We start from the raw sequence: 25466 nt of genomic DNA, 5'->3' as shown, positions 1-25466 counted from the left end.
CAACTTAAAAGACAACCATTCCCTACGATAAATTAAAGTCCTGGCTTTTTGATACCATTGTCCGCTCTCTTTCAATATAAATGGAACTCGTAAAACTTACCTCCATATACCTACACCTTCATCACACGCATGCGGAGTTTTTATCTCTCAGTTGATTTAATAACCAAAAGCATGCTCTACGTATAAACAATTTCTAAAACAAGGTAAATTATTGACAAACAAGTTGATGAAACAAGAATATCAGCAGTTTCATTTAAAGTCATCATTTCCTAAGTTCTATGGTCTAATGGTTGAAACAATGACCTTGTCAGCAAATACAACTTAACATTGAGTCAAATAGTGACTTTATCATACTAATTGTTAGTCCATTATTTACACACTGAATTGACGGCGGACTTTTTCCGTTATTTCCCGATCATGACAAGGAGCACACGGCGGGTGTAACCGGTCAGCAGGGGATGCACACTTCTCCATGGCACCTGATCTCACCTCTGATTTTTCATTCAACAATCCAAAAGTGAAAAAGAATAAGATACATTACATGATCAGTAAGTGATGGTCCCTGTTGACAAATAAGGTAATAACATTGTCTTCTTTTGAAAGACTCATTATAAAAATTGCATTATACAACCAAAATGAATTTCAATTACCATATCTATATTGGATTCCAAAATTTAATAAAAATCCTTACAAACAACTATGCATAGCAGGTTCTAGTAAATGTTAAACCAAGCCTCTTTCTTCACTTCTCACTAATATATTAACAGTAGTGAAGGAGATACTTCAAGAGTAGTGTGCAACAATAAATTCAAGAAGTGATGTAAATCAAATGTGAATGCTTAAAAATTCCAAGAAACTTTTTGGACAATTTGAAATTCTATTATCAATACAATGTCTCAATGATATAATTTATCATGAGTCAAATCCTGACTGACGTTTTTCATACCAATTGTCAGTCCATTATTCAAACACTAAATTGACGGCGGATTTTTTCTTTATTTCCCGATCATGAAAAGGAGAAACGGAGGGATTGACCGGTCGGCATTGGATGCTCACTCCTCCATGGCACCTGATCCCATCACTGATGTTTGGAGGTCCTTTTTGCTCTGTTCCTATTTTGTATTGTTTTATGGACTTTTGAATACTGTTCATTATCTCCATATAATATTTTTTTAATATCCATCTTAGGACAGATACTAGTATGCTGAATGAATGAAGAAAAAAATTAAATGGGCATCTTAATATAAAATAACAAAGGATCATAGAACAATGCTGTATGGAAACCAAATGTGGTCAACCGAAATGATTGAAAACATTGTTAAAGCTGTAATTATACATTTTACATAATTATATTTGATATACAATTATTATGCTAAAAAAAATAATCATCATGAGAAACATAAATTTATGATATTAAATATAAATAGAAATCTTAAGAGAAATGAAATGTTATAGTGATTAGATGAGGCTGCGTCAACAGATCGCTCTTGACAACCCTTTACAATCCCAGGAACAGTGTCCGTCCAGAAGTGAACTCTGTCTTTGTACAGGGATGACGCCATGGTAATGTTCAGGTCAAGCCTGATGTAATTTCTACTGTTTACGGTGTAAGGTTTCCAAATTCCCGTGGAGTTAACGTCAGGGTTACTGAAATGAAATGTGTATCTTGATAAAACACAGCTGTCTGTTTCGCAAAATCAAAAATATTTAGATAACTGTTGATTATTATACAAGTATTATTGTATCTTTACTACTTGATCAAGACAAGTGAGTGAGTTCAGCCTACGTGGTCCTCAATAATAAATATTTTTTCCCGAAGAATTTTTCATTGCAGCTTCCTCACAGAAAATTAGAGCAATTAAAAGGCATATAATACCTTACCAAAATATTATCTTCCTGAAACCATTTGCTACTAGTCTGCAATAAAGCTAGAGAAACCATGTAAGCCTATAGGAAACCTTTGTGTTTGCAGCAAGTATGCAGCAAACTTACGGCAATGTAGGATATGGAGATAACGATCAGTATCAAAATCAGAGTCCACAAAACAATACAATACAATACTTGCTGCAATCTTTGTTGCTAACTTGCAAACAACCAATATTAACCATTTGCCCGGGTACCTCAAAGAATCCAATAAATGGGTTGGTAAAATGTCTGCATTTTTCAACATTTCTCCTGTAAAAGGCTTTACGGGAGGGGACGGGAAGAAGATCATCAAAGAAAACTTTATCTAGATCTGGACTGTATCTTATGAATACCTGCAACTTTGGGGTTCGAAACAAAAAAGAATATGTTATACTTGCTTTACAGATTTTAAGCTTGATACACGGATGTTAATGTAGAAATGGTAACTCAGACTGTATAGAATCTAACTCTGAAGGAAAACGTTGAGAAAATGAAAGTTCGCATTTTTATAATACCCGTGACATTGAAGATTTTACTGTGTCATGACTTATTAATTTGTCCTGTTAATTAAATCATCCATGAATGGCATCAATTCAAAACATTTTCATATTTAATTTTGAATACCATTTAAGAAATTATTCTTTTATATTATATGTGACATTTTCCCCGATTATGTCGACAAATATTTTTTTCTGTGCAAGCGTAATTTTTGAACGGCCCTCGTATGTTCCGCGACAATGTTACCATACCATTCACAATTAAAATGTCAAATGAAATATTTATTTTTGACATACATGTATTAAGAAAATTCAAAAATAGACTTAACTTTTACCTAGCAAAATTCATCATTTACTTAAACAGATTGAATAGTTTTATATTAATGAAAAACAAAATTAGATCTTTCCAATTATGTGTTACGTATATTCATATACCACTAGGTCTAGATCTTGAACTAAGCTTTTGTAATTTTTCATAATTGTATATATTCCGTACAAAATACTGAATAACATCTACAATTCTACAACTTCAATTCAAATATTTCAATGTTGCAAATTCTGTGTTGCCTCGGTACAGTTTACATTTCACTCGCTGGTTTGACCTGTTTAATATTCTTGCGAACTTCCTGCAAACATTCAGTTTGTTACATTTTCTTGCGAACTTGCTGAGATCAACATATTGGCGTGTATGGGTATATTTCTTGCAAAGTTCCTGCAAATATGCTGAGAACATGCTGCAATCTTATAGTCATTGTTGCAATGTTTGTTGCAAAATTATATCTAGCGAAAATTATTTGCAAACAAGAAAATTTTCTTTTCGTGATCAATTTTGTTTGCTGCAAACATGCTGCAGATCTGCAGTAAACATAACAGTTTGGAAACGGAGATCGCTGGCATTGCCAATATCACAATTTTTGGTGCCTTTATGTACTTAAAATTTTGAATACAGTTTTAAAATCACAAAACATTAATAATTATGATAAAAAGGATCAATTTCTTGTATATTATAATATATTTAAATAGATACAATACAGATCTTAAAGCATCGTGTCGTCAGACATTAAAAAAACATTTTGGTACTAGACGTCTCGAGTGCAACAAATTAAACTAAGGGTAAATAGGAGCGTCGTGTTTTTAGTAGATCAATTTTAAAAGAAAATTTACTAAATACATGAAAAGTATACTTCCTATATTTTAAAGGTTTGATTTGAAGAATCAACTTATTTTACCAAAACGTGATGCACCTGGGTTACTTTAACCTATTATGTAATTATCATCCAGAAAATAAGTTTAAATCTAAATACACTTTACCAGAAATTAAGATCTTCTTACCCATATTTAGCAAAATTTGTCCAGTACTTCATCATCTGATCTGCTAGACCTTGCTCTTCTGGTGATATTTGCACATTTGGTGGATAGAAAGTCTTCAGTCCAAATACAAAGGGCAATTCCGATGCGTGGTTAGCTCCCTTCAGCCACGCGGGGCGCTCTCCAATAACCTCCCAGGCGGGCCTGCGTGAAAACAGGTACTGAAATGTTGACCTGGTTGACGAGGCATGTGCTATAAGAGACTTGATGGTCGGTACATCCTCCAGAAAATCTCCATAAAGATCTGCAGCCATCTGAGATTGAGCTTGGAGTGTCGCTGGTGGGGTTGGGGTGTACTGTTTACATATGGCAGTGACCAAAGCAGTACAATTAATCTCATAAATTTCTCTTACAACTGAAGGCGCCATTTCATCACAAACTATTCTCGTGGGCACACCCTCGGATAAGTTAAATTTAAAAATGGAGGCATACGGTTTTAGATTAAAATAAAGAAGTCCTGCATCTGCGGTGTTGGTTCCAACAAGTAGGTCAATACTGTTAAACTGTTTGTGCATCGCTGAATTAGGATTTGACATTGCAGCATCGGGAGATTCTGGAATGAGTTCCCCGTCTGTAATTGGGCCGATGGACGTCGTGAGTGAATAGCTACCAGAATGCGACTGATTCCAAGAAATTTCTCCCCAAATCTTTAATAAATCACTGGCTTTCCTTGAGCGAAGACAATCCAGTATTTCTTTCTGTGATGATCTCTGACAAGACATTTTTGCAATCACTTGGTGAGAGGTGTCGAGCGTCTTTGTTTCGTAGTCTCTCCGAGCAAGAAAAGATCCACTCTCTCCAATAACTCTCAGAAACATTCCTTTGTTGCTTGGTATCACACCTTGTAGAGTGGTAGAGACTCCCCCGGCTGATTCTCCAAATAACGTTATCCTGTTGGGATCTCCCCCAAAAGCAAGAATATTCTCTTTTACCCATTTGATGGCAAGTTGTTGGTCGTACAAACCATAATTACCCCAAGTGTCCGAACTACCAGTGCTGAAAAACCCAAAGATGTTTAGTCGGTAATTAATGGTTACGACTATGACGTCACCTTTAAGAGCCAGATGACTTCCATCTATGGAGGTTCCCTGGCCTCCTGTGAATCCGCCCCCGTGTATCCAAATCATGACAGCCTTCTTTGACGTCTGCCGTATAGGAAATGGTGCGTAGATGTTCAGATGTAGACAGTCCTCAGACATATTAACATTAGGAAGCCTTGGGCTATTTATGTCAAGAAACTGAACACACGAAGGTCCAAAAACAGTTGAATCTAGAGTTCCATTCCACGGACCAACGGGAACTGGTTTGGCAAACCTCAATGTATTTAGAGGAGGTAAAGCGTATGGCACTTTTCTGAAAATCGAAATGTTCTTAGCATTCACTTCTTTTAAGATCCCGCGAATTCTCCCCAATGAGGTTGGAATTATATATTCTCCACTTCTACATGCATGAACTACGTTTGGAATCGTTCTATCCCAGAAGTCCATCCTAGATTCATACAGAGATACACCTGGCTTTAATGGTATATCAAGAGAAAGATAGTGTTTGTCTCTCATGTCGAATGATCTCCAAAGACTTTTTTGTCCCGTGTTGGGATTCCTAAAAAATAAATTTGTACCGATTTGTTACAATTCTTAGTACTCAGCGGTGAGCCTTGAAACTTTAAAAAATTATATACAAGTACTGCAAAGAAAAAGAGCAAATTATGATATTCAAAATTACCCGGTCTTGGCAAAGTTAGACCAGAAGTCCATCATCGAATGTGATAAATCAAGCTCAGCAGGTGTTGGTGATACAGTGTGCGGATACCAGTTCTTCAGACCGAACACAAACGCCAGTTCGGAGGCGTGGTTTGGTCCTCGAAGCCACGCCGGTCTGTCTTGGATTAACTCCCAAGTGGGTTTGTGTGCAAATGAATATTGATAGGTGTTATTGTTCTTCGTGTAGGAATGTAACTGAAGTAAGTAAAATGTTGGATAATTCATCGCTAAATCAGCAAATAAATTTGCTGCCGCTTGTGTTTCATCTATAAGAGAAACATTTTTTGCCAAAGTCTTCAAGTACTTATGGCATATTGCAACACTAAGGTCATCACAGGTTTTAAACCACTCTTCAGTTATGGTAGGGGCAATGTGTTCGCAAAGAATTCTTGATGGGATATTCGCGGAGATATTAAAACCCCAGGACATTTGGAAACCAGCCAGTTCAAAGTACTCTAATCCAGCCTCACCTTTATTGGTACCTGCCATTAGATCTATACTCTGTAACATTTTTAATGCAGCTGAATTCCGATTTTTCAGACTGTTGAAAAGGGATTGGTTGAAGAGCTCCCCAGCAGGAGATGAAAACTCAATATTTGAGGTCATCGATTCGTAATATTTGGCCATTAAATAAGATGCATTTATAGACTGTAGACAACGCATTGTCTCATCAATGTTAGAACTTGAGCAGTGCAGAAGTTTGGCCGTTTGTTTCATCACATTTAGTGATTCTGTATCAGTGACGGGTACATCTGCCGGCACCATCACAGACCCACTCTCTGCTATAACACGCTGGAATAAGCCTAGGTTACTAGGAATAATACTATGTAAAGTAACAGATACTCCCCCAGCAGACTCTCCAAATATGGTAATGCTATTGGAATTCCCGCCAAAATCTTCTATGTTATCCTTCACCCATTTAAAAGCCAGTTGTTGATCAAAGAATCCATAATGTCCCTTAAAATTGGAGTCTAGGCCCGCGTAGAGGAACCCAAACACATTCAGTCTGTAATTAATAGACACCACTATAACGTTTGTTCGAGAAGCAAGGTAGGAGCCATTGAACATCGTACCCTGCCAATTCGTGAGACTCCCTCCATGTACCCATATCATAACGGACAGGTTTCGCTGTCTGTAAATATCTCCTGGGACAAACACGTTCAGCTGAAGACAGTCCTCGGTAATGTTAAGGTTTGGAATCAAACGTTTGTCGTTATCATAGATATTCTGCATGCATGACGGTCCGAACTGTGTGGCTTTAAGTGTTCCCCTCCAATTTCCAAAAGGCTCCGGCTTCCGAAACCGAAGTGTCCCGATGGGAGGTTTGGCAAACGGAATTTTGAGGAACTGATGAACACTTACATTATTCACAACGGCTGTAGCTCCCTGTATCTGACCCAACCTTGTCCTTATGTTGATACCAGATGTTCTGGAAATAGTGATCAAAAGAAGGCTTACGAATAATCGTTTGATTATTGAGTACAATGTTTCCTGTTGCATCTGAAATAAAAAGTAATGTTTGAAAAACAAATTATTATTGAAACAGGAGTGATATAAATTTTGTAGTCAAATTGTTTGGTTCATTATTTTCCTTTGCAATAAAGAAAGAATCTTGCATCGTACATATCTGATGAATTAAACATACGGAAATTTATTCGAAGTGGTATTTGAAGTTAACAAAACAGCATACAAGTGTCATAGAAATAGAACTGTAATTTAAGATTGCTCTCTACATGGCACAATTTAATTATATTTGCTTGAAAAATGTGTATGAGCATTTATATATTTTTTTTTTTGCAATTCAACGGAATATTCATTCAACAAATAAAAACAAACACATGTTTTACCTTTAGACAGAGTACGATGCAGACGTTTAGTAAAACGTATATATCTGTAGATTAAATACTTTCGATGATAAACTCGGTGAATAGTACGGTGAATTTGTGTATCTATAAGTTTTGAAGTGACAGATATTTGTGTTACCACGATACAGCTCAGTGGCACTGGAGTGCCAAGTACAGGTCTGAATCTGCAGTCATTCCACGGCAAGAGGTGGCGACCAAATGTGATTGAAAATTTTCAAAAGGACGTTAAGCAGATAAACAAAAGAAACAAAGAAGCATAGAAAAAATGAAACTAAAAAATAATCGGGTTGATATGTAGTTGCTTCTAAGGAAAGATATGCTAAATATATGAAGAAAAAAACTGAGATAGGCATCTTTACATAAAAATAACAAAGGATCTTGTAATAATTCTGAATGAAAACCAAATGTGGTATATCAAAATGAAATTATATTGTTAAAGCTGTAATTATGCTTGATACACAATTAATATATTTTTACTGTAAAATATAAATTAATTTATATCGTGAGAAACATAAATTTAGGATAAATATAAATAGCAATCCTAAGACAAATGAAATGTTATAGTGATTAGATGAGGCTGCGTCAACTGATCGCTCTTGACAACCCTTTACAATCCCAGGCACCGTGTCTGTCCAGAAGTGAACTCTGTCTTTGTACACGGATGACTACATGGTAACGTTCAGGTCAAGCCTGATGTAGTCTCTACTGTTTACGGTGTAAGGTTTCCAAATTCCCGTGGAATTACCGTCAGGGTTTCTGAAAATATATTTTACCCAAAGAATTTTTCATTGCAGTTTTGTTATTTTAAGTTTCCTATTCTAAAAATGTACATTTTCAACTCCCAGCCATGGTGTGTACGTCTGTGTATGTGTATGTATGTTTGTGATTAAAGTCAATAAATAAAAAAAAATTTAAGTTTCCTCACACAAAATTTTAGTACCTTACAAGGCATTTGTGCAAGATTCCTTCGCTGGTTTGAAATCGCTGATGGAGAGATACGGAGTAAAACAAAAAAAATTGAAACACAAACATGCAGAATCCTATAATTCGCGATATTTTTCGACAATTTTCTTAAATGTATCTTTATTTTGTTCTATTATTATGTATTTAGATTTCTTTACGTAACTTTTGAACTACTAACAGAAATAAAGTGTTTTTTCTCCTGTGAGAACAAGTGTGAAAATTGCATCTTTTGAATTGACGGCGCACAGCACTTTTGTCAAATTAAGTGTAATGCTCGAGAAATCACTACTCATAGATCCACAATATGCATGATAAAAACATATAGTAAACTAGGGTATTCCCGACAATTGTCTACACATAGCAAATTAGAATTTTAGACGGTTAGACCTCTGTAAAATGCTACACGGGAGGGGAGGGGAAGAAGATCATCGACGAAAACTTTTTATGGACTGTTAAGAACGTGATTGTGAGTGACCAACGTCACTCTGTATCTAATAAATACCTGCAACTTTGGGGTTTAAAACGGAACAGAATATGTTATACTTGTTTTACAGATTTTAAGCTTGATAAGAAATGGTATATGGATGTTTATGCTCAGTAGAATTGAGAAAATGAAAGTTCGCATTTTATAAGTGACTTTTCTCCCGATTATGTCGCCAATTTCTTTTCTGTGCAAACAGTCCGCGTAATTTTTGAACGGCCCTCGTAAGTTCCTCGACAATGTTACCATACTATTCATAATTAAAATGTTAAATAAAATATTTATTTCTGACATATACAGAGTATTCAAAAATAGATTTTACCTAACAAGTTAATTATTTATTTAAAAAGAATTAACAGTTTTATATTAAAGAAAAACAAAATTAGAACTTTCCAAATACGTGTTGCGTATATCAATGTACGCCTACGTCTTGAAGAAGGTTTTTGTAATCATTGAAAATGGTATATATCACTATCAAAATACTAAATAATAACAACAATTCCACATTCTTTGTTGACTTGGGTACCTGCATTTCAATAGCTGATTTTACTTGTTTACTGTTCTTGCGAACTTCCTCCAAACATTCAGTTTGTTAAATTTTCTTGCACACTTGCTGAGAAGAACAGATTCACGTGTACAGGTATATTTCTTGCAATGTTCCTGCAAATATGCAGGGATCTTGCGAACCGTCATTGCTGCAATGTTTGTCGCTAAATTATAGCTAGCATAACTTATCTGCAAACAAGAATATTTTCTACCTGCGACCAATTTGTTTGCTGCAAACTTGCTGCATATTTGCAGTTAACATAACAGTTTGGTAAGGTAGTTTACTAGCATGCCAACATCACTATTTTTTATGTCTTTAAGTACTTAGACTTTTGAAAACAGTTTTAAAATCACAATACATTAATAATTATGATAAAAAGATTTAATTTCTAGTATATTATAAAGAGATACAGAACAGATCTTAGAGCTGAGCATCGTGTCGACAGACATTAAAAACCCTTTTGGTACTTGATATCACGAGTACAACAAATTAAACTAAGGTTAAATATGAGCCTTGTGTTTTTAGTAGATCAATTTTAAAAGAAAATTAACTAAATACGTGAAAAGTATACTTCCTATATTTTTCAGGTTTGATTTGAAGAATCAACTTATTTTACCAAAACGTGATGCACCTGGGTTACTTTAACCTATAATGTAATTATCATCCAGAAAATAAGTTTAAATCTAAATTCACTTTACCAGAAATTATGTTCTTCTTACCCATATTTGGCAAAATTTGTCCAGTACTTCATCATCTGATCCGCTAGACCTTGCTCTTCTGGTGATATATGCACATTTGGTGGATAGAAAGTCTTCAGTCCAAATACAAAGGGCAATTCCGATGCGTGGTTAGCTCCCTTTAGCCACGTGGGGCGCTCTCCAATTACCTCCCAGGCAGGTCTGTGTGAAAACAGGTACTGAAATGTTGACCTGCTCGACGCGGCATGTGCTTTAAGAGACTTGATGGTCGGTACATCATCCAGAAAATCTCCATAAAGGTCTGCAGCCATCTGGGATTGAGCTTGCAGTGTCGCTGGTGAGGTTGGGGTGTATTGTTTACATATGGCAGTGACCAAAGAAGGACAATTCATCTCATAAATTTCCCTCACAATTGAAGGCGCCATTTCATCACAAACTATTCTCGTGGGCACACCCTCAGATAAGTTAAATTTGAAAATGGAGGCATGTGGTTTTAGATTAAAATAAAGAAGCCTTGCATCCGCCGTGTTGGTTCCAACAAGTAGGTCAATACTGTTTAACTGTTTGTGCATTGCTGAATTAGGATTTGACATTGCAGCATCGGGAGATTCTGGAATGAGTTCCCCGTCTGTAATTGGGCCAATAGACGTCGTGAGTAAATAGCTACCAGAATGCGACTGATTCCAAGAAATTTCCCCCCAAATCTTTAATAAATTACCAGGGATTTTTGAGCGAAGACAATCCAGCATTTCCTTTTGTGATGATTACAGACACGACAGTTTTGCAATCACTAGGTGAGAAGTGTCAAGCGTCTTTGTTTCGTAGTCTCTTCGAGCAAGAAAAGATCCACTCTCTCCAATAACTCTCAGAAACATTCCTTTGTTGCTTGGTATCACACCTTGTAGAGTGGTAGAGACTCCCCCGGCTGATTCTCCAAATAACGTTATCCTGTTGGGATCTCCCCCGAAAGAAAGAATATTATCTTTTACTCATTTGATGGCAAGCTGTTGGTCGTACAAACCATAATTACCATGATTACCCATTGTGTCCGAACTACCAGTGCTGAAAAACCCAAAGATGTTTAGTCGGCAATTTAAAATGGTTACAACTAAGACGTCACCTTTAAGAGCCAGATGACTTCCATCTATGGAGGTCCCCTGGCCTCCTGTGAATCCGCCCCCGTGTCTCCAAATCGTGACGGCCTTCCTTGAAATCTGTCGTACAGGAAATAGTGCGTAGATGTTCAGATGAAAACAATCTTCAGACATATTAACATTAGGAAGTCTTGGATTATTTATGTCAAGAAACTGAACACACGAAGGTCCAAAAACAGTTGACTCAAGAGTTCCATTCCACGGACCAACAGGAACTGGTTTGGCAAAATTCAATGTATTTAGAGGAGGTAAAGCGTATGGCACTTTTCTGAAAATCGAAATGTTCTTAGCATTCACTTCTTTTAAAATCCCGCGAATTCTCCCCAACGAGGTTGGAATTATATATTATCCACTTCTACATGCATGAACTACGTTTGGAATCGTTCTATCCTAGAAGTCCATCCTAGATCCATACAAAGATACTCCTGACTTTAATGGTATATCAAGAGAAAGATAGCGTCTGTTTCTCAGGTCGAATGATTTCCACAGATTTTTTTGTCCCGTATTAGGATTTCTGAAAATTGATTTACAAGTACATCATTTGTTTAGATTTTCTGTAATCAGCTTTAAACTTCATAACATTATTTACGTGTACCATAAAAATGAAGGGCAAATAAAAGTATTTTTTAAGCGTTTTAAATCTTCATAAATTTACCCTGTCTTAGCAAAGTTTGACCAGAAGTCCATCATTGAATGTGAAAAATAAAGCTCAGCAGGTGTTAGTGAAACTGTGTGCGGATACCAGTTCTTTAGACCGAACCTGTAAACCTATTGTGTTTAGAACAGACATTTTATTGTACATTTTAAATTTGTACTATATACTTAATATAATCATTTTAATTATTAATAGTGAACTTAAAAGTGACAGTAAAATAAATTGTTATTCAACAAGGATGTACATTACTAGTGTACCCGCGCAGTGACTTCATAATTGGAAAAGGGAATTTAATTCCATGAACTATAATTATCTAAATGTTAGAACAAATTGGATTTTATTGTTGGTACAATGAACTATAATTTTGTAAATCATTTTGTCATGGAATTGATCAATCAAATCCATATCGATACTATGTAATAAGATTTGAACGGAAATGCAAGGTTACTATTAAGATTACTTGACCAAGAGTAATAAATCTGGGAACTTTGAAGTAGATATGAAAAAGAGCTTAGAGCTAGAACTCCCTGTTGTGTAGAGATGGGGACTGAGTCCATAAATATTACTAATATATGTTAACCTGGATTAGAGGGTGGTACCATGTTGGGGTTCATAGGTCAACGGACAGACCTAGGGACAAAGCGTAGGTGGCATGGTAACGGTAAGATAGCCAATGAAATGTACTTTTACATTCAGGACACCATGAATACCCTCTGAGCACAAAATACTCTCTTTGCCGGAAAACGGTAATGTAACCCTTTTGATGGGTTCTTATTTCTTGTCTTTGGACTTATCTTTTGGACTCTTGTTTTTTTTCAGATTTTTAGTTCTACGCTCTTTTAAAATATTTTGTACAAATCTTAAACAATCTTAAACAATTCAACAAAACGTGTATTGGTCTATACTGATTAAAACTCTGTTGTCAATTAACAACAAGCTATACGATCACGGTGAATTTGACTTCTAAAGGCCTAATAAACTTTGAAACAAAAGTTTTTGTCATTGGCTTAAAACTGGTACAAGCTTGATTGAAATAGAACACTATCTTAGATGGCTCTCTAAACATTATATACAGATCACTTATAAATTCATGTTATACTTCCTTGAAAATGAGCATAATTTATACTTTCTTCTTTAACAATTCAACAGAATACCCGATTAAAAAATAAAAACAAACACGTGTTTTACCTTTAGACAAAGTATGGTGCAGACTTTTAGTAAAATGTTTACATCTATAGATCAAAAAACGTGGGTGATAAACCGGGTCAATAGTACGTATAGTGGTTTCTGTACATTCTGAAGTGACAGATATTTGTGTTACCAGTCCAAGTTACTGGCCAATGGCCCTAAGTGGGATGAAATATTTTCTCCTATGAGATTCTGACTTTTAGAAAGTTTCTTATATCGATGCTTGTGAGTTCAAAATGACACTATGTGATACTGTTAAGAAATCAAATGCTTTACATGTAAACTTTTTGGGACATCACACAATATTAGAAATGGTAGGCCCTAATAAAAAAAAGTCCGGACAATGTCGTGTCCAGAGTTAATCAAGTTAAAATGTGACGCACTGTTATATATATAGGGCCTAACAAGAATATAAGTCCCTTTTTATCTTCATGTTATTGTTGCATTAGCATTATTTTTGTTAATCACTTGACAAGGAGGTGGTATACCCAATTGTATACAGTGAAAGTTTGTGATGAGTTGAGCAATTTCCGTATGAAAATGCTTTCCAAATAAAAATGCTGTATACTATGTATGGTATAATGTTAATAATGCTATAAATAATCGACTAGTCGTTGATCCCATATGATATTTTTCTAAAATTGTGAAACGGGAAAAACATCATACACAAATGATAAACAATAGAACAGATGTGAAATACAGCACGCGTATACAATGAATATGTGCAAGACTGGTTGTAATCCGGAACTTGACTATTACTGAATAGGTCTTGGGACTTAGACGGCGCCTATCATATCCGTTTTGAGTTTCAGGTGGGAGTGACTCACAGTCATTCACAAAAATAGAGATAAAATGCCCACCGATAGGAATATGGAGATAATAATACTATATTTTTTGAGAGTGTAAAGAATATACATGAAAGAAATGGCTGGGGGACCAAAGAAAAAGGCGTGAGTATTGATTTGGTAGCGGTATAATTGAGGTAGATGAAGGGGCGTGGAACCCGTGCAACAGCTGCAGTTGCTATCTTATCTGAAAATTAAAGCTATGGTATGAAACTGTTTTGCAAAACGGTCCTGCTTCAATCCATTTCGGTTATATACATTTTTTTTTCATCACATTTTTTGTATAGATTTTAATAGCATCCTATGCGTCACATTTCAGCAGCACTGATGTCACATAGGAATACCTAATTGAAGACCTACAGGTAATTGAAGACCCAGAGAAGACCTAAGGAAGACATACAAAACTCTGGGATATATACAGCAAAAATGATGGGATATTCTAATAAATCATGTCTTAAATATTTAAAATACATATAAAAGTTTTTTAAAAAGAAGTTTTAAAGTGTAATTTTTAAGCTCGGTAAGGGGAACTATTGATGAATCAGAAAATCACATCAATTTAGCTGCATTTAACCCACATTTTTGTAGATCTTGACTTCTGTAGATCTTCTCTAGGTCTTCAGTTACCCATATGTCTTCAATAAGGCAGGCCCTATAATTTTTGGTAATTTAGCTTGCGGATAAGAATGGTAAACATGCTAAATTCCAATAATATTGGCATTGGAACAGATGTGAAATACAGCACGCGTATACAATGAATATGTGCAAGACTGGTTGTAATCCGGAACTTGACTATTACTGAATAGGTCTTGGGACTTAGACTATAATATGTATATAATACTATACAATAATAATTTAATTTTAGTTGTAACACGTCATTTGATTGGTTAAACAGTTTTATCCATTTTGAATAACATAACTTGCCTACGTCACAATGAGTTACGTCAAAAACGTATTATTCCGCTTTACGTTAACTTTTAAAATACACAATATTTGAAGCCTTTTTTCGAAGGAAAAAATGGAAAAAATGTCTCATTTTCTACATTGAAATAAGATTATAAGGAATGAAGCGTATTTCAACTTATGTTATACGATATAGCATAACTTCGGGCAGTTTACACTTTTTTATAAACCGCTTCGCAGTTTATAAAGCGTAAACTGCCCCAAGTTATGTTATATCGTATAACATAAGTTGAAATAAGCTTCATTCCTTAAATACAGCTCTATTCCCTAAAGATAATTTTAATATAGAAACTCTATAGCTGTATAATTTATTATCAAATTTATATTTTTTTTTATTCCTCTGTCAGGGATCTGAAAGTAATCATTATGGGGGATTACAGTGTCGGGAAAACATCCTTTATTGGACGATACATCGATGGAGAATTTAAGCAGCATGAAGCTGTAAGCTTTTTTTTTTATTAAATCAATATCAAAAAATTGATATATCCCTAGATATACATACAGATTTTACTAATAAATATTATGCACTTATTTAAGGGAACAGAATTTTGTGAATTTAATAGTACATGTAATTAGTTTCATTATTATATTACATGTATATCCAATTTAATTAACTAATTAAACTAAATTTTCAGACAGTTTAACAATTCATTGTATACAGAGAAAATATATGCAATGTATATATTTTTTGATTCTTGTAGTTAAAAATATCTTGATGAAAATTTGACTGATCTGTTTTTCCAGACAATTGGAGCAGCTTTCTTTCTGAAGCAATGGGGACCTTATAATATAGCAATCTGGGTAAGCCACTCAGGTTAACTATGTACCTTTCCCAGTCAACACTTAATGAAAGAATTCTTTATTTAAACTTACATGTAAATCAAAGGTGTTTTTTTTTCACTTCTTTATTTGTTTCTGTGTTGTTTGCTTAAGGACTTTAAACAATGATAAAGAAGCAAAAATTGAGAAGAAATTGATTTTGTCTGTCTGTAGGATACAATGATTGTTGATGTTTGACTGTCTGTAGGATACAGTGATGATTGTTGATGTTTGTCTATAGGACACAGTGATGATTGTTGATGCTTGTCTGTCTGTAGGATACAGTGATGATTGTTGATGTATGTCTGTCTGTAGGATACAGTGATGATTGCTGATGTCTGTCTGTCTGTAGGATACAGTGATGATTGTTGATGTATGTCTGTCTGTAGGATACAGTGATGATTGTAAGTGTTTGTTTGTCTGTAGGATACAGTGATGATTGTTGATGTTTGTCTATAGGACACAGTGATGATTGTTGATGTTTGTCTGTCTGTAGGATACAGTGATGATTGTTGATGTCTGTCTGTAGGATACAGTGATGATTGTTGATGTTTGTCTGTCTGTAGGATACAGTGATGATTGTTGATGTTTGTCTGTAGGATACAGTGATGATTGTTGATGTTTGTCTGTCTGTAGGATACAGTGATGATTGTTGATGTTTGCCAGTCTGTAGGATACAGTGATGATTGTTGATGTTTGTCTATAGGACAAAGTGATGATTGTTGATGCTTGTCTGTCTGTAGGATACAGTGATGATTGTTGATGTTTGTCTGTCTGTAGGATACAATGATGATTGTTGATGTTTGTCTGTCTGTAGGATACAAAGATGATTGTTGATGTTTGTGTGTCTGTAGGATACAGTGATGATTGTTGATGTTTGTCTATAGGATGCAGTGATGATTGTTGATGTCTGTCTGTAGGATACAGTGATGATTGTTGATGTCTGTCTGTAGGATACAGTAATGATTGTAAGTGTTTGTTTGTCTGTCTGTAGGATACAATGATGATTGTTGATGTTTGTCTGTGTGTTAGTCTGTCAGTAGGATACAGTGATGATAGCTGATGTTTGTTTGTCTGTAGGATACAGTGATGATTGCTGATGTTTGTCTGTCTGTAGGATACAATGATGGTTGTTGTCTGCCTGTAGGCTACAGTGATGATTGTTGATATCTGTCTGTAGGATACAATGATGATTGTTGATGTATGTCTGTAGGATACAATGATGATTGTTGATGTATGTCTGTAGGATACAGTGATGATTGTTGATGTTTGTCTGTCTGTAGGATACAATGATGATTGTTGATGTTTGTCTGTCTGTAGGATACAGTGATGATTGTTGATGTTTGTGTGTCTGTAGGATACAATGATGATTGTTGATGTTTGTGTGTCTGTAGGAGACAGTGATGATTGTTGATGTTGGTCTGTAGGATACAGTGATAATTGTTGATGTTTGTCTGTCTGTAGGATACAATGATGATTGTTGATGTTTGTCTGTCTGTAGGATACAGTGATGATTGTTGATGTTTGTGTGTCTGTAGGATACAATGATGATTGTTGATGTTTGTGTGTCTGTAGGATACAGTGATGATTGTTGATGTTGGTCTGTAGGATACAGTGATAATTGTTGATGTTTGTCTGTCTGTAGGATACAATGATGATTGTTGATGTTTGTCTGTCTGTAGGATACAGTGATGATTGTTGATGTTTGTCTCTCTGTAGGATACAGTGATGATTGTTGATGTTTGTCTGTCTGTGGGATACAGTGATGATTGTTGATGTTTGTCTGTCTGTAGGATACAGCAGGAGATGAGCGTTACACCGGTCTCTCCACATTCTACTGTAGGAATGCAGGGGCTGCCATCCTGGCTTTTGACATGTCCATTGTCAGCACATTTGAATCTCTTTGGTAAGTCCTGTTTAATGTAATACGATAAAGATATAATACACTGTAAAAAAAATATTGATCACAATTTTATTTTACTTTGAAGTGGCACAACTGCTTCTGTCAACTTAAAAAATTCAAATAAGGAGATAATAAATACTACTTGTTAAAAATATTCAAAATGTAGTTTATTATACTTTAAATTATTCTTATATTTGAAGTTGTTGATATACCAACATAGTACAGAAATTATAACAAACTTTGTAGGGCCCGATTCATCCCTCTACTGGATGCTGCTAATGAGGACTGTATCAAGGTTGTAGTTGGAATGAAGCTGGACGCGTTAGAGGAAGGTCAACGAGAAGTGACCGTACAGGAGGGAAAGAAATTCGCCCGAGAAATCAACGAAAAAATCGATCTTAGCAAACTTCCCAGTGATCCATATTTTGAAACATCCAGTAAAACAGGACACAATGTTTCGGAAGTATTTGAGTACATTTTTCAGTACTGTCTTCCCTTGTCCAAAGCGCAGCGTGATGCCCAAAACTCAAGCACAGTGTCTTTAAGTGACAGAAGGGGACCTTCTCAAAATAAGTGCTGCCATAGATAGGGACCTTCTCAAAACAAGTGCTGCCATGAAGGAGGAGGTTGTTGATGTTTACCAGTTATTTTATTATTCATTATATTAAAAGTGAATGAAACACAGCTGCAATTAGAATTCACCAAGATAAGAAGCATTTTTTCCCCTGGGTTATCATTCTAGAAGTCATAATAAACATTGATTCTCATGTATAACAATGTATTATGTTTGCTGTTCTAATTCAACTGCCATATCCCATATGACGTTAATAAACCAAACCAGGCCAGAATTATCTCTAAGGTGTTGCATTATTTACATTGAAGTTATGTTTTTTTTTATTTATTCCATTCTAAATGTAAAACGTTAATTATATTTTTGTATGTTATATATCCGAGTTTCTTTGTGAAAATGAAATTTATGCAAATCAGAATGACTGGTGATGTGTATTTACATTAATATGTATTTAGTTCAGAAGTTTTGTATCTACATCATTATTAAACTATAAATCCAATTCTGTTACTAGTATTGCATCTGTTTAAAAAATGCGAAATGTCAGTTGACATGGGTCTCTTCAAGACTAGTCTTTTGCCATAATTTTGAATTGTAAACATGGTAGTGCTTCTAACCCTCCCCCCCCCCCTCCCATGTGTGTTGCTGTATGGTCAAACATACACAAAGTCTGTCATTTGAAAGTGAAAAAAAATTTCCCATTGTAAGTTAGAGAAAGCCCCCAAAACCCTTTCCCATTACATACGATTTTAAAATTATTCAACATTTTTATGCCCCACCATGAAAATGGCCGGGGCATTTAGATTTTGTCATGTCTGTCTTTCCATTCTTCTGTCTTTCTTCCCACTTTGCTTTTAGCTCAGTTCAAAGCTCAGTTTCAAAAGAGTAATTCAAGATATTTTTATCAAACTTCTTATGCTGATAGATATTGACAAGAGCTATTCAACTGCATCAGTATTTTCTGACCTTGACCTTTCCTTTGACCTTACGTCATTTCCAAGCACTCTTGTGTCAGTAAAATAAAACAATTTCTGTTGGTGTGCAGCATTGCTGATGCACAAATCCAAAATTATTGTGTTCTAATGTTGAAAGTACTGTACATACATACACTGTGAAAGGCACGCATATAAAAGTCCCCTTGATGAGAAAAATAAAGCTATAATAAACAGAAGGTGAATTGTTTTAAAAACATTTTATTGTAGAAAAGTAACTGGTCACATCCTTATAACACTGTAAAAAATGTATAAAATATAACAATCTTGATGCAATTATGACAAAGTTTTCAAATAAATCTCAGACTGTAAAAGCATAGGCACTTTAATATATATGCTTGAAATTATTACACAAGGCATGTACTTTTTAAAAGTATTCTTCTTTTAAGTTGTACTGTTTACACATACTGTAAATATATTAAATATGAAAATATTTGGAAAACTGAGATTCTTAAAAAATACTTAACTTGCACTGACATTAATTTTACATACATGTACAATTCTGTTTACTGTTCCCGTTATCTTTAGACATCTAGAGGCTACAAAAAAACTTAACTACATTTTATGATAGATTTTGCTTATTATGCAGGTATGCCATAACCAACTGTGCTGGAACTAAAAATTATGTCCTCTAAAACTAAACTAATCCACAACATTGATCTGGTTAACTTATAAATCCAGGCTTCATTGGGTAAACTCCTTGTTTGTTTGTCTTTTTATATAAAAAAAATAAAATTCATAAGATAAGATAGTGGCATCAAGCTTATATTGGAAAAGTCATTATATGCCAAAAATAATGTCAATCTATAAAACATTATCAAATTCATCAACCAAACATTTAACTGTAATTTTTTATGGAACCTTACATGGGGTTTTCTTGGTGGGTGTAAAATTTGGTGTTTTGCCTGCTCAAAGTTATGCCAATAATTTTGAAGCAATTTATTTTAGCAGACACAAGATTTCATCTCTTTGCAGATGAACACCAAGAAGAGTACTGAATATTGTAGCGATTCAAATTTTAGCGGACTATCATGAAAACGCCAAAATTAACACCCCGCTAAAATAACCCCCTATACGGTATCACAATTAAATGTTACAAGAAATTTCATCCCAAAATATCTGCTGAAAATAGTGGATCCAAACGATACTGTACATGTATTGAATGTATTTATCCTCAAATTTTCCACTGTCTCTGCTAATGATACATGTACTATTAGAGGGTACATTACACTTAAAACAGTGCACATGTATATGAATATCATTTGTGTAAAAGTTTATCTTTATCCAACACTTGATGTTAACATGCTGATAAAAATGTTTTACCCTACAACCTGGTTCAAAAGATATAATTACTTATATTTCAATTATAATACACTAATACAAGGATACATGCATATATTGTGTGTTATTATTTTTCATGTATGCATAGCTTGAATGACACATTAACTGGTTACTGAACAGTTTGTAAACTGCAGTACATCATATCAGCAGTATTTACCCTGGATAAAATCTGATGAAAAATGTAAATATGTGAAATTACCATTATACATGTATTAAAAAGCTTGCAGTGTAATTGTAGAAACAAGCAATAAAAAAATTAGATACAATATGATCTCAAACTGCAAAAAAGGACAAATATATTCCTATAACTGATCTGCATTCTTCCATTTTTTGCTCTTTAAAACCATAACACTCTAAAAAGGCACATAAAACTGTGCCTTAAAGTGTCTTTTTATTAATTGTGACATAATATATTTTTGTAAAATCTACTATTCAAACATATCAATTCACATAAAATATGGACGAAACATACCAATGACTTGAAAAAATGCCCAGTAGTGTGGAATGTTCTGTTAAAATATGAAAAATCAAAATTGGTCTGTTGACTTGAAACGAATGTATCTTTTAACAAAAGAAAATGCCCAAGAAATAAGAGGTAAGAATGAATAAGAATGAAATATTCCACATAAACCTATGTAAGTTCGTTGTCAATAATACCCAGCCTCATTCGTCGACCCTCTCCGTCTGGAATATTTTTGTGGGGGTCCTGGTAATGACTATTTTGGGGGGTTCCCTAACGGCCTCTACTGGTGTATTCACAGGTTTCTCTGAGGAGAGATCCTTCAGTTCCATATCATTATTATTGGACAAATTCGTGGCACTGCGAGATTTCTTACTACTGTCATTGTTATTGGACAAATTCGTTGCACTGCGAGATTGCTTACTACTGTCATCGATTGCTGTATCTGGAGACTCAGGGAATGTGAAGTTAAATATGGGAGCCGTGCCTCTCTGGACTTTAGCTGTGGAGGCTTTAGGTAGAGCAAAGTCTACAGAGTCTAGTGGCTCAGCATCCGACTTCACCTCTACACTGTTATCTAACATGGGAGATAACTCCTCGCTATTGGAGTCAGGAGATTTAAATGTAACATTTCTAGATGGTATATCTATGGAATGTGTCCGAGACCTAGCTGGGGGTTCCGGCTCTGTCCTGTTGTGGATTCCCTCACTCCAAGATTTACGTCGTCTCCAGTTGTGTTTGTGCTGCACTCGGCTTGGAATAGCAAACATTGAACTTGGTTGTAAGACATACCTAAATGTAAATTTCTGTTTTAGCAAATGTGTATCAAATTTGGAAAAACATTGTATACATACTGTATACAGGGAAATTTTCGCCCCCGTTTAATTTTCGCCCCTTTCGCCCTCGTCAGAAGTGGACGAATTTAAAACGTACGAATTCAAAGTAAACAAGATAATATTTTAAAACAAAAATCTTTCTGGGCGAAATTAAAACAGGGCAAACTTGTTTCCAAATATGAAAGGGCGAAAATAACACGGGGCGAAAATAACCCTGTATACAGTATCTTTTTCAAAATTATTAGGACTTTAATTTCAAATAATAAACCATTTACAAATGTTTATTGTTAAAATTTTCAGTATTTTATCTCCTCTCAGAGAGAGTTGACAACAAAAGTAAGACTTTTCTTTCTACAATAAGTTTTATCTTTAAGTATGGCTATGTTCTTACACAATGTCCCCTTTCTTCAGTTTACACTGTGGGTGTGGGTTAATGATTATAAAGGAAAGTGGTTTACTTCTGAGTTCATCATCACCTGTAAACATGAAAATAAAATATTTACATTTCCAATGTCTTTGTCCGAGATAAAATTACAATTAGTTAATGTACTTCATTTATTCATCAATGTACTGGTTCATCCATAGGCACCATTAAAAAAATTCACGTGCAGGGAGGGACAAATAGAGACAAGAAGCAGAGCTTGTATCACATTGATTGGCAGAATCAATAGCATGTAAATATAAGGAATAACTTCAGATTTTTCGATTTCATGATGATGACCAATCGATTGGCTTGCATGATAATTTTATGTATAAACGCCTTTGGCGTTTATGCAAATTATCACCCAAGCCAATCGCTTGATCACATCATGAAATCGAAAAATAAGACTGTTATTCCTTAAATAAAATGAAATAACTATCTTCAATTTTATTGTTAGATATAGAAATCATTTTAAGAGAGGGACAGGCTTTACTTTTAAATATTCAAGTGCGGAGCAAGGGTAAAAATATCAGAAATTGTATCTCACTAATGGAATAAATGCTATATCTGACCATAAGTTTCAAAATTATCAAAAAGACGAATAACCAAAAAAAAAAATGTATTCCTCAAAAACATTTTTGCATTGCGGGTAATATTCCATTTCCTTTTCAAGTCCTGAAAATAATTGTCAAGATGGTATACTTGATCAATAACAGTTATACTTACAGCTGTACCCCGAAGGGTCTATAGACATGGATGTCATCCTACTACGAACAAAATCTGACAGATCGTTAGGGACAGCCCGCTCAAAGAACTGCTTAATGTTGAAGGAAGACTTCTTGGCTTTGGTGGGAGACGTCTTTTCTTCCTTTTTAGTAATGTGGTGCTCCTCCTACCAAAAAATATACTCCAGTAATTGTCTTTTTAATTACAATTTCAAAACAATCACGATTATACTGATCAACAGATTCAACAATGAGTACTGAGAAATTGATAATTTCTGTGTGGGTAGCAAATTTATACATAAATGGATAAAAGTCAAGAAATTTTAGTTGAATCTTTCTCACCTCATCATGTGTGACAAACGCACTCCTTCTTTCTGTTCTATAAATAGCAATGGGGACTTCCCCGGTGACCTTACAAAGGCCAATGTAGAGATCCCCATAGGTCTTATACTTTATAAGTATGTCTCTCTTTACCTTAATCTGAAATTACAAAAATCTTTTTAGACTTAGTCTCTAAAATTTACTCAGTTTAATACACACCTGAGAATCTTCATGACACCCACACCAATGTTAAGAATAATTCCTCTTTTCATAGCTTTTTTCTTAAAATCTTTTGTTGGAAGAAATATTTAGTTGCTGCATGAAACCTATAACATGATGGGCTTTCAATTTCTCCACTGTTTCCAATTCTAAAATATCAGCTTCATGCTTCATTCTTATGCTACAGAACTAGCTTCCCCTAGTACAGGACTGGTTGCCTCCCCTTTACTTACACTGTTAAGAGTAAGTTTCACCAGATACATGTAGTTGCCTTAATTTGCTTTCCTTGTAACTTACACAGACAAACTTGACATACATGTACATGTAATTTATAAATGTTGTTCCAATCACTCAGTAGTAACTTACAATTAGACAGATATGATTTAGTATAAGTCTTGCATTACCTCCCTTGTATCTACACTAGGCATTTTCTACGATTTGACTCATTTGTAGTTTACATGAGATATATAATATATGATGCAACAGGCGTTTTCTCCCTTTTAGCTAACTTGCCTCTTTTGTAATTTACACAAGATAATCTATGATGCTATCGGTATTGAGTGACCTCCCTTGTAACTTACACTAGACAGGTGGCCCGAGTTCTCCTCAGCGTCAATGCCCAGTAGAAGTCGTACAAACTTGATGAGGTAGCCTTTAGAACACGTCTGATACAGGAGAGTGTCTAACATACTACAGCTGAACACCTGACCCGCAGCAAAGGGAAGACGGAAAATGTGGACCAAACTAGATCGCATCTCTTCACGCAGTTTCTACAAAATATGGTACTGAAATGGTTTAATTTCATATAAATATATCATTCATATAAATGATCTAGCTAGTGTTTAAAATTCCCTTTGCCCAAGATAAATTTTTCAGCAGTCCTAACAATCTTCAAAGGAAATTTTTTGTAAAACCCTCTACTTTTTTTTTATTGTTGGCAAATTTTTTTTTTTAACCAATTATGTACTTTCAGTCTGGTAACAGTGTATATACATGGTTCATATTCCATTTATAAAAATTAAATCAGGAAAGGAGTATGCAAGCAAATCTGTGCTCATTAAGAGGAAAGTTTGTTGATTCAAACCTTTTCAAGTCTTGCAATTTTCTTGGAGTATTCATCATGAGGCTGAAACTGCATGAACTTGATGTTGGAGGTCTGTGATATCTCAGTCAGAATGTTGATACTGGGAAATAATCTGAAACCAAAATCATAAACCTTGAAAAACTGGAGAGCATGTTCCTCACTAATAAATTACTTAACTGGAACCAATAATTATATAATCTTTTCTCAAACAGATTGGATATTGCTAATTCAGCGTGACTCACTTAAATATGGACTGTACTGTGACAATGGTATCTGCGTCTGTGAGGACGACTTCCTTCGCTTGATTGGAGGATCGGTTCACGATGACTAAATGACTGGCTTTGTTGATACCTGCTCTCAGTAGATCATCCACACTGACAAAAAATTTAAATTACGTCACTACAGAGATTAAAATCTATACAGGGAAACAGCAAAACTCAGTTATAACGAAGTCACCTGGACCTTTGAAATTACTTCGCTATATCAGTAATTCATTATAACCGTATAAGAAATTCATTAAATTTATATAGCTGGGGATAAAGGATGACTTCACTATATCCGTAAATTCGTAATATCCGTGTTCGTACTAAACGAGTTTTGCTGTAGATACATGTAACTTAATAATACATTTGTTTATTGTAATTTGCCTAAATCCTTGTATTTTTAATTTTATTAGGTACAAGGTTCCATAACTAGAATTTTCTCACCTTTTGATGTTTCCCTTCATCCAATAGACCATGGGGAAATTAGACAGCCAGTCTATATACATACTAGAGGGTCTACAATTATAGTCAAGTTTAAGACAGAGATGTGATGTATACAACAGGCACTGTCTCACATGTAAAATATAACATGGAAGATTTAACCAAAGTACAACTGTATGTTAGA

The 25466-nt window shown here is 34.8% G+C and overlaps 3 protein-coding genes and 1 pseudogene across 9 annotated transcripts in view; 1 reads left to right on the top strand and 3 right to left on the bottom strand.

The window, feature by feature from the left end:
* Positions 1 to 1237: 1237 nt before the first annotated feature.
* On the bottom strand, positions 1238 to 7030 carry LOC134271295 (neuroligin-3-like). Its single transcript, XM_062753520.1, has 3 exons — positions 5493 to 7030; positions 3735 to 5369; positions 1238 to 1647 (listed from the first exon to the last, which is right to left on the bottom strand). Exons 1-3 carry the CDS (start codon positions 7028 to 7030, stop codon positions 1389 to 1391), a joined length of 3432 nt encoding a protein of 1143 aa, XP_062609504.1. The 3' UTR covers positions 1238 to 1388.
* Positions 7031 to 7868: 838 nt separating this feature from the next.
* LOC134271294 (carboxylesterase 5A-like) lies at positions 7869 to 13914 on the bottom strand (annotated as a pseudogene).
* Positions 13863 to 18633, top strand: LOC134271303 (ras-related protein Rab-20-like). 2 transcript variants are annotated; one of them, XM_062753532.1, is made up of 5 exons: positions 13863 to 14031; positions 15237 to 15330; positions 15634 to 15690; positions 17502 to 17614; positions 17858 to 18631. In XM_062753532.1, exons 1-5 carry the CDS (start codon positions 13997 to 13999, stop codon positions 18198 to 18200), a joined length of 642 nt encoding a protein of 213 aa, XP_062609516.1. In that variant the 5' UTR covers positions 13863 to 13996; the 3' UTR covers positions 18201 to 18631. The 2 variants fall into 2 exon arrangements, with proteins under 2 accessions (XP_062609516.1, XP_062609517.1); XM_062753533.1 differs by lacking the exon at positions 13863 to 14031 and adding an exon at positions 14082 to 14131 and having other exon boundaries at positions 17858 to 18633.
* Positions 18634 to 19369: 736 nt separating this feature from the next.
* LOC134271301 (potassium channel subfamily T member 2-like) overlaps positions 19370 to 25466 on the bottom strand; it is a 42331-nt gene continuing 36234 nt past the window's right edge. For 3 of the 6 annotated variants that reach the window (XM_062753527.1, XM_062753525.1, XM_062753528.1), the window contains 8 exons: positions 25286 to 25357; positions 24821 to 24952; positions 24579 to 24690; positions 24076 to 24264; positions 23297 to 23434; positions 22956 to 23121; positions 22200 to 22284; positions 19370 to 21764 (listed from right to left, as the gene is read on the bottom strand). In XM_062753527.1, the coding sequence (XP_062609511.1) occupies positions 21176 to 21764; positions 22200 to 22284; positions 22956 to 23121; positions 23297 to 23434; positions 24076 to 24264; positions 24579 to 24690; positions 24821 to 24952; positions 25286 to 25357 (1483 nt within the window). In that variant the 3' untranslated portion in view covers positions 19370 to 21175. The remainder of the gene's footprint in view (positions 21765 to 22199; positions 22285 to 22955; positions 23122 to 23296; positions 23435 to 24075; positions 24265 to 24578; positions 24691 to 24820; positions 24953 to 25285; positions 25358 to 25466) is intronic. The other 3 variants (XM_062753529.1, XM_062753530.1, XM_062753526.1) reach the window with 1 other exon arrangement.

Source organism: Saccostrea cucullata, unplaced genomic scaffold, assembly GCF_032062105.1.
Source record: "Saccostrea cucullata isolate Sc308-1 unplaced genomic scaffold, CSIRO_AGI_Scuc_v1 ctg177, whole genome shotgun sequence".
Lineage (NCBI taxonomy): Eukaryota > Metazoa > Mollusca > Bivalvia > Ostreida > Ostreidae > Saccostrea > Saccostrea cuccullata.
The sequence above is the reverse complement of the archived record's forward strand: the minus strand, read 5'-3'. Positions and strand labels throughout refer to the sequence as shown.

Bases quoted from the DNA above. Each gene is read 5' to 3' on its own strand.
- LOC134271295 (XM_062753520.1), bottom strand. From the start codon at position 7,030: ATGCAACAGGAAACATTGTACTCAATAATCAAACGATTATTCGTAAGC. The intron at 5,370-5,492 runs GTAATTTTGAAT...TTTATTTTTTAG, and splicing joins TCTAACTTTGCCAAGACCGG to GAATCCCAACACGGGACAAA. The intron at 1,648-3,734 runs GTAAGAAGATCT...ATTTCATTTCAG, and splicing joins ACAAATTTTGCTAAATATGG to TAACCCTGACGTTAACTCCA.
- LOC134271303 (XM_062753532.1), top strand. From the start codon at position 13,997: ATGAAAGAAATGGCTGGGGGACCAAAGAAAAAGGC. The intron at 14,032-15,236 runs GTGAGTATTGAT...TTCCTCTGTCAG, and splicing joins GGGGGACCAAAGAAAAAGGC to GGATCTGAAAGTAATCATTA. The intron at 15,691-17,501 runs GTAAGCCACTCA...GTCTGTCTGTAG, and splicing joins CTTATAATATAGCAATCTGG to GATACAGCAGGAGATGAGCG.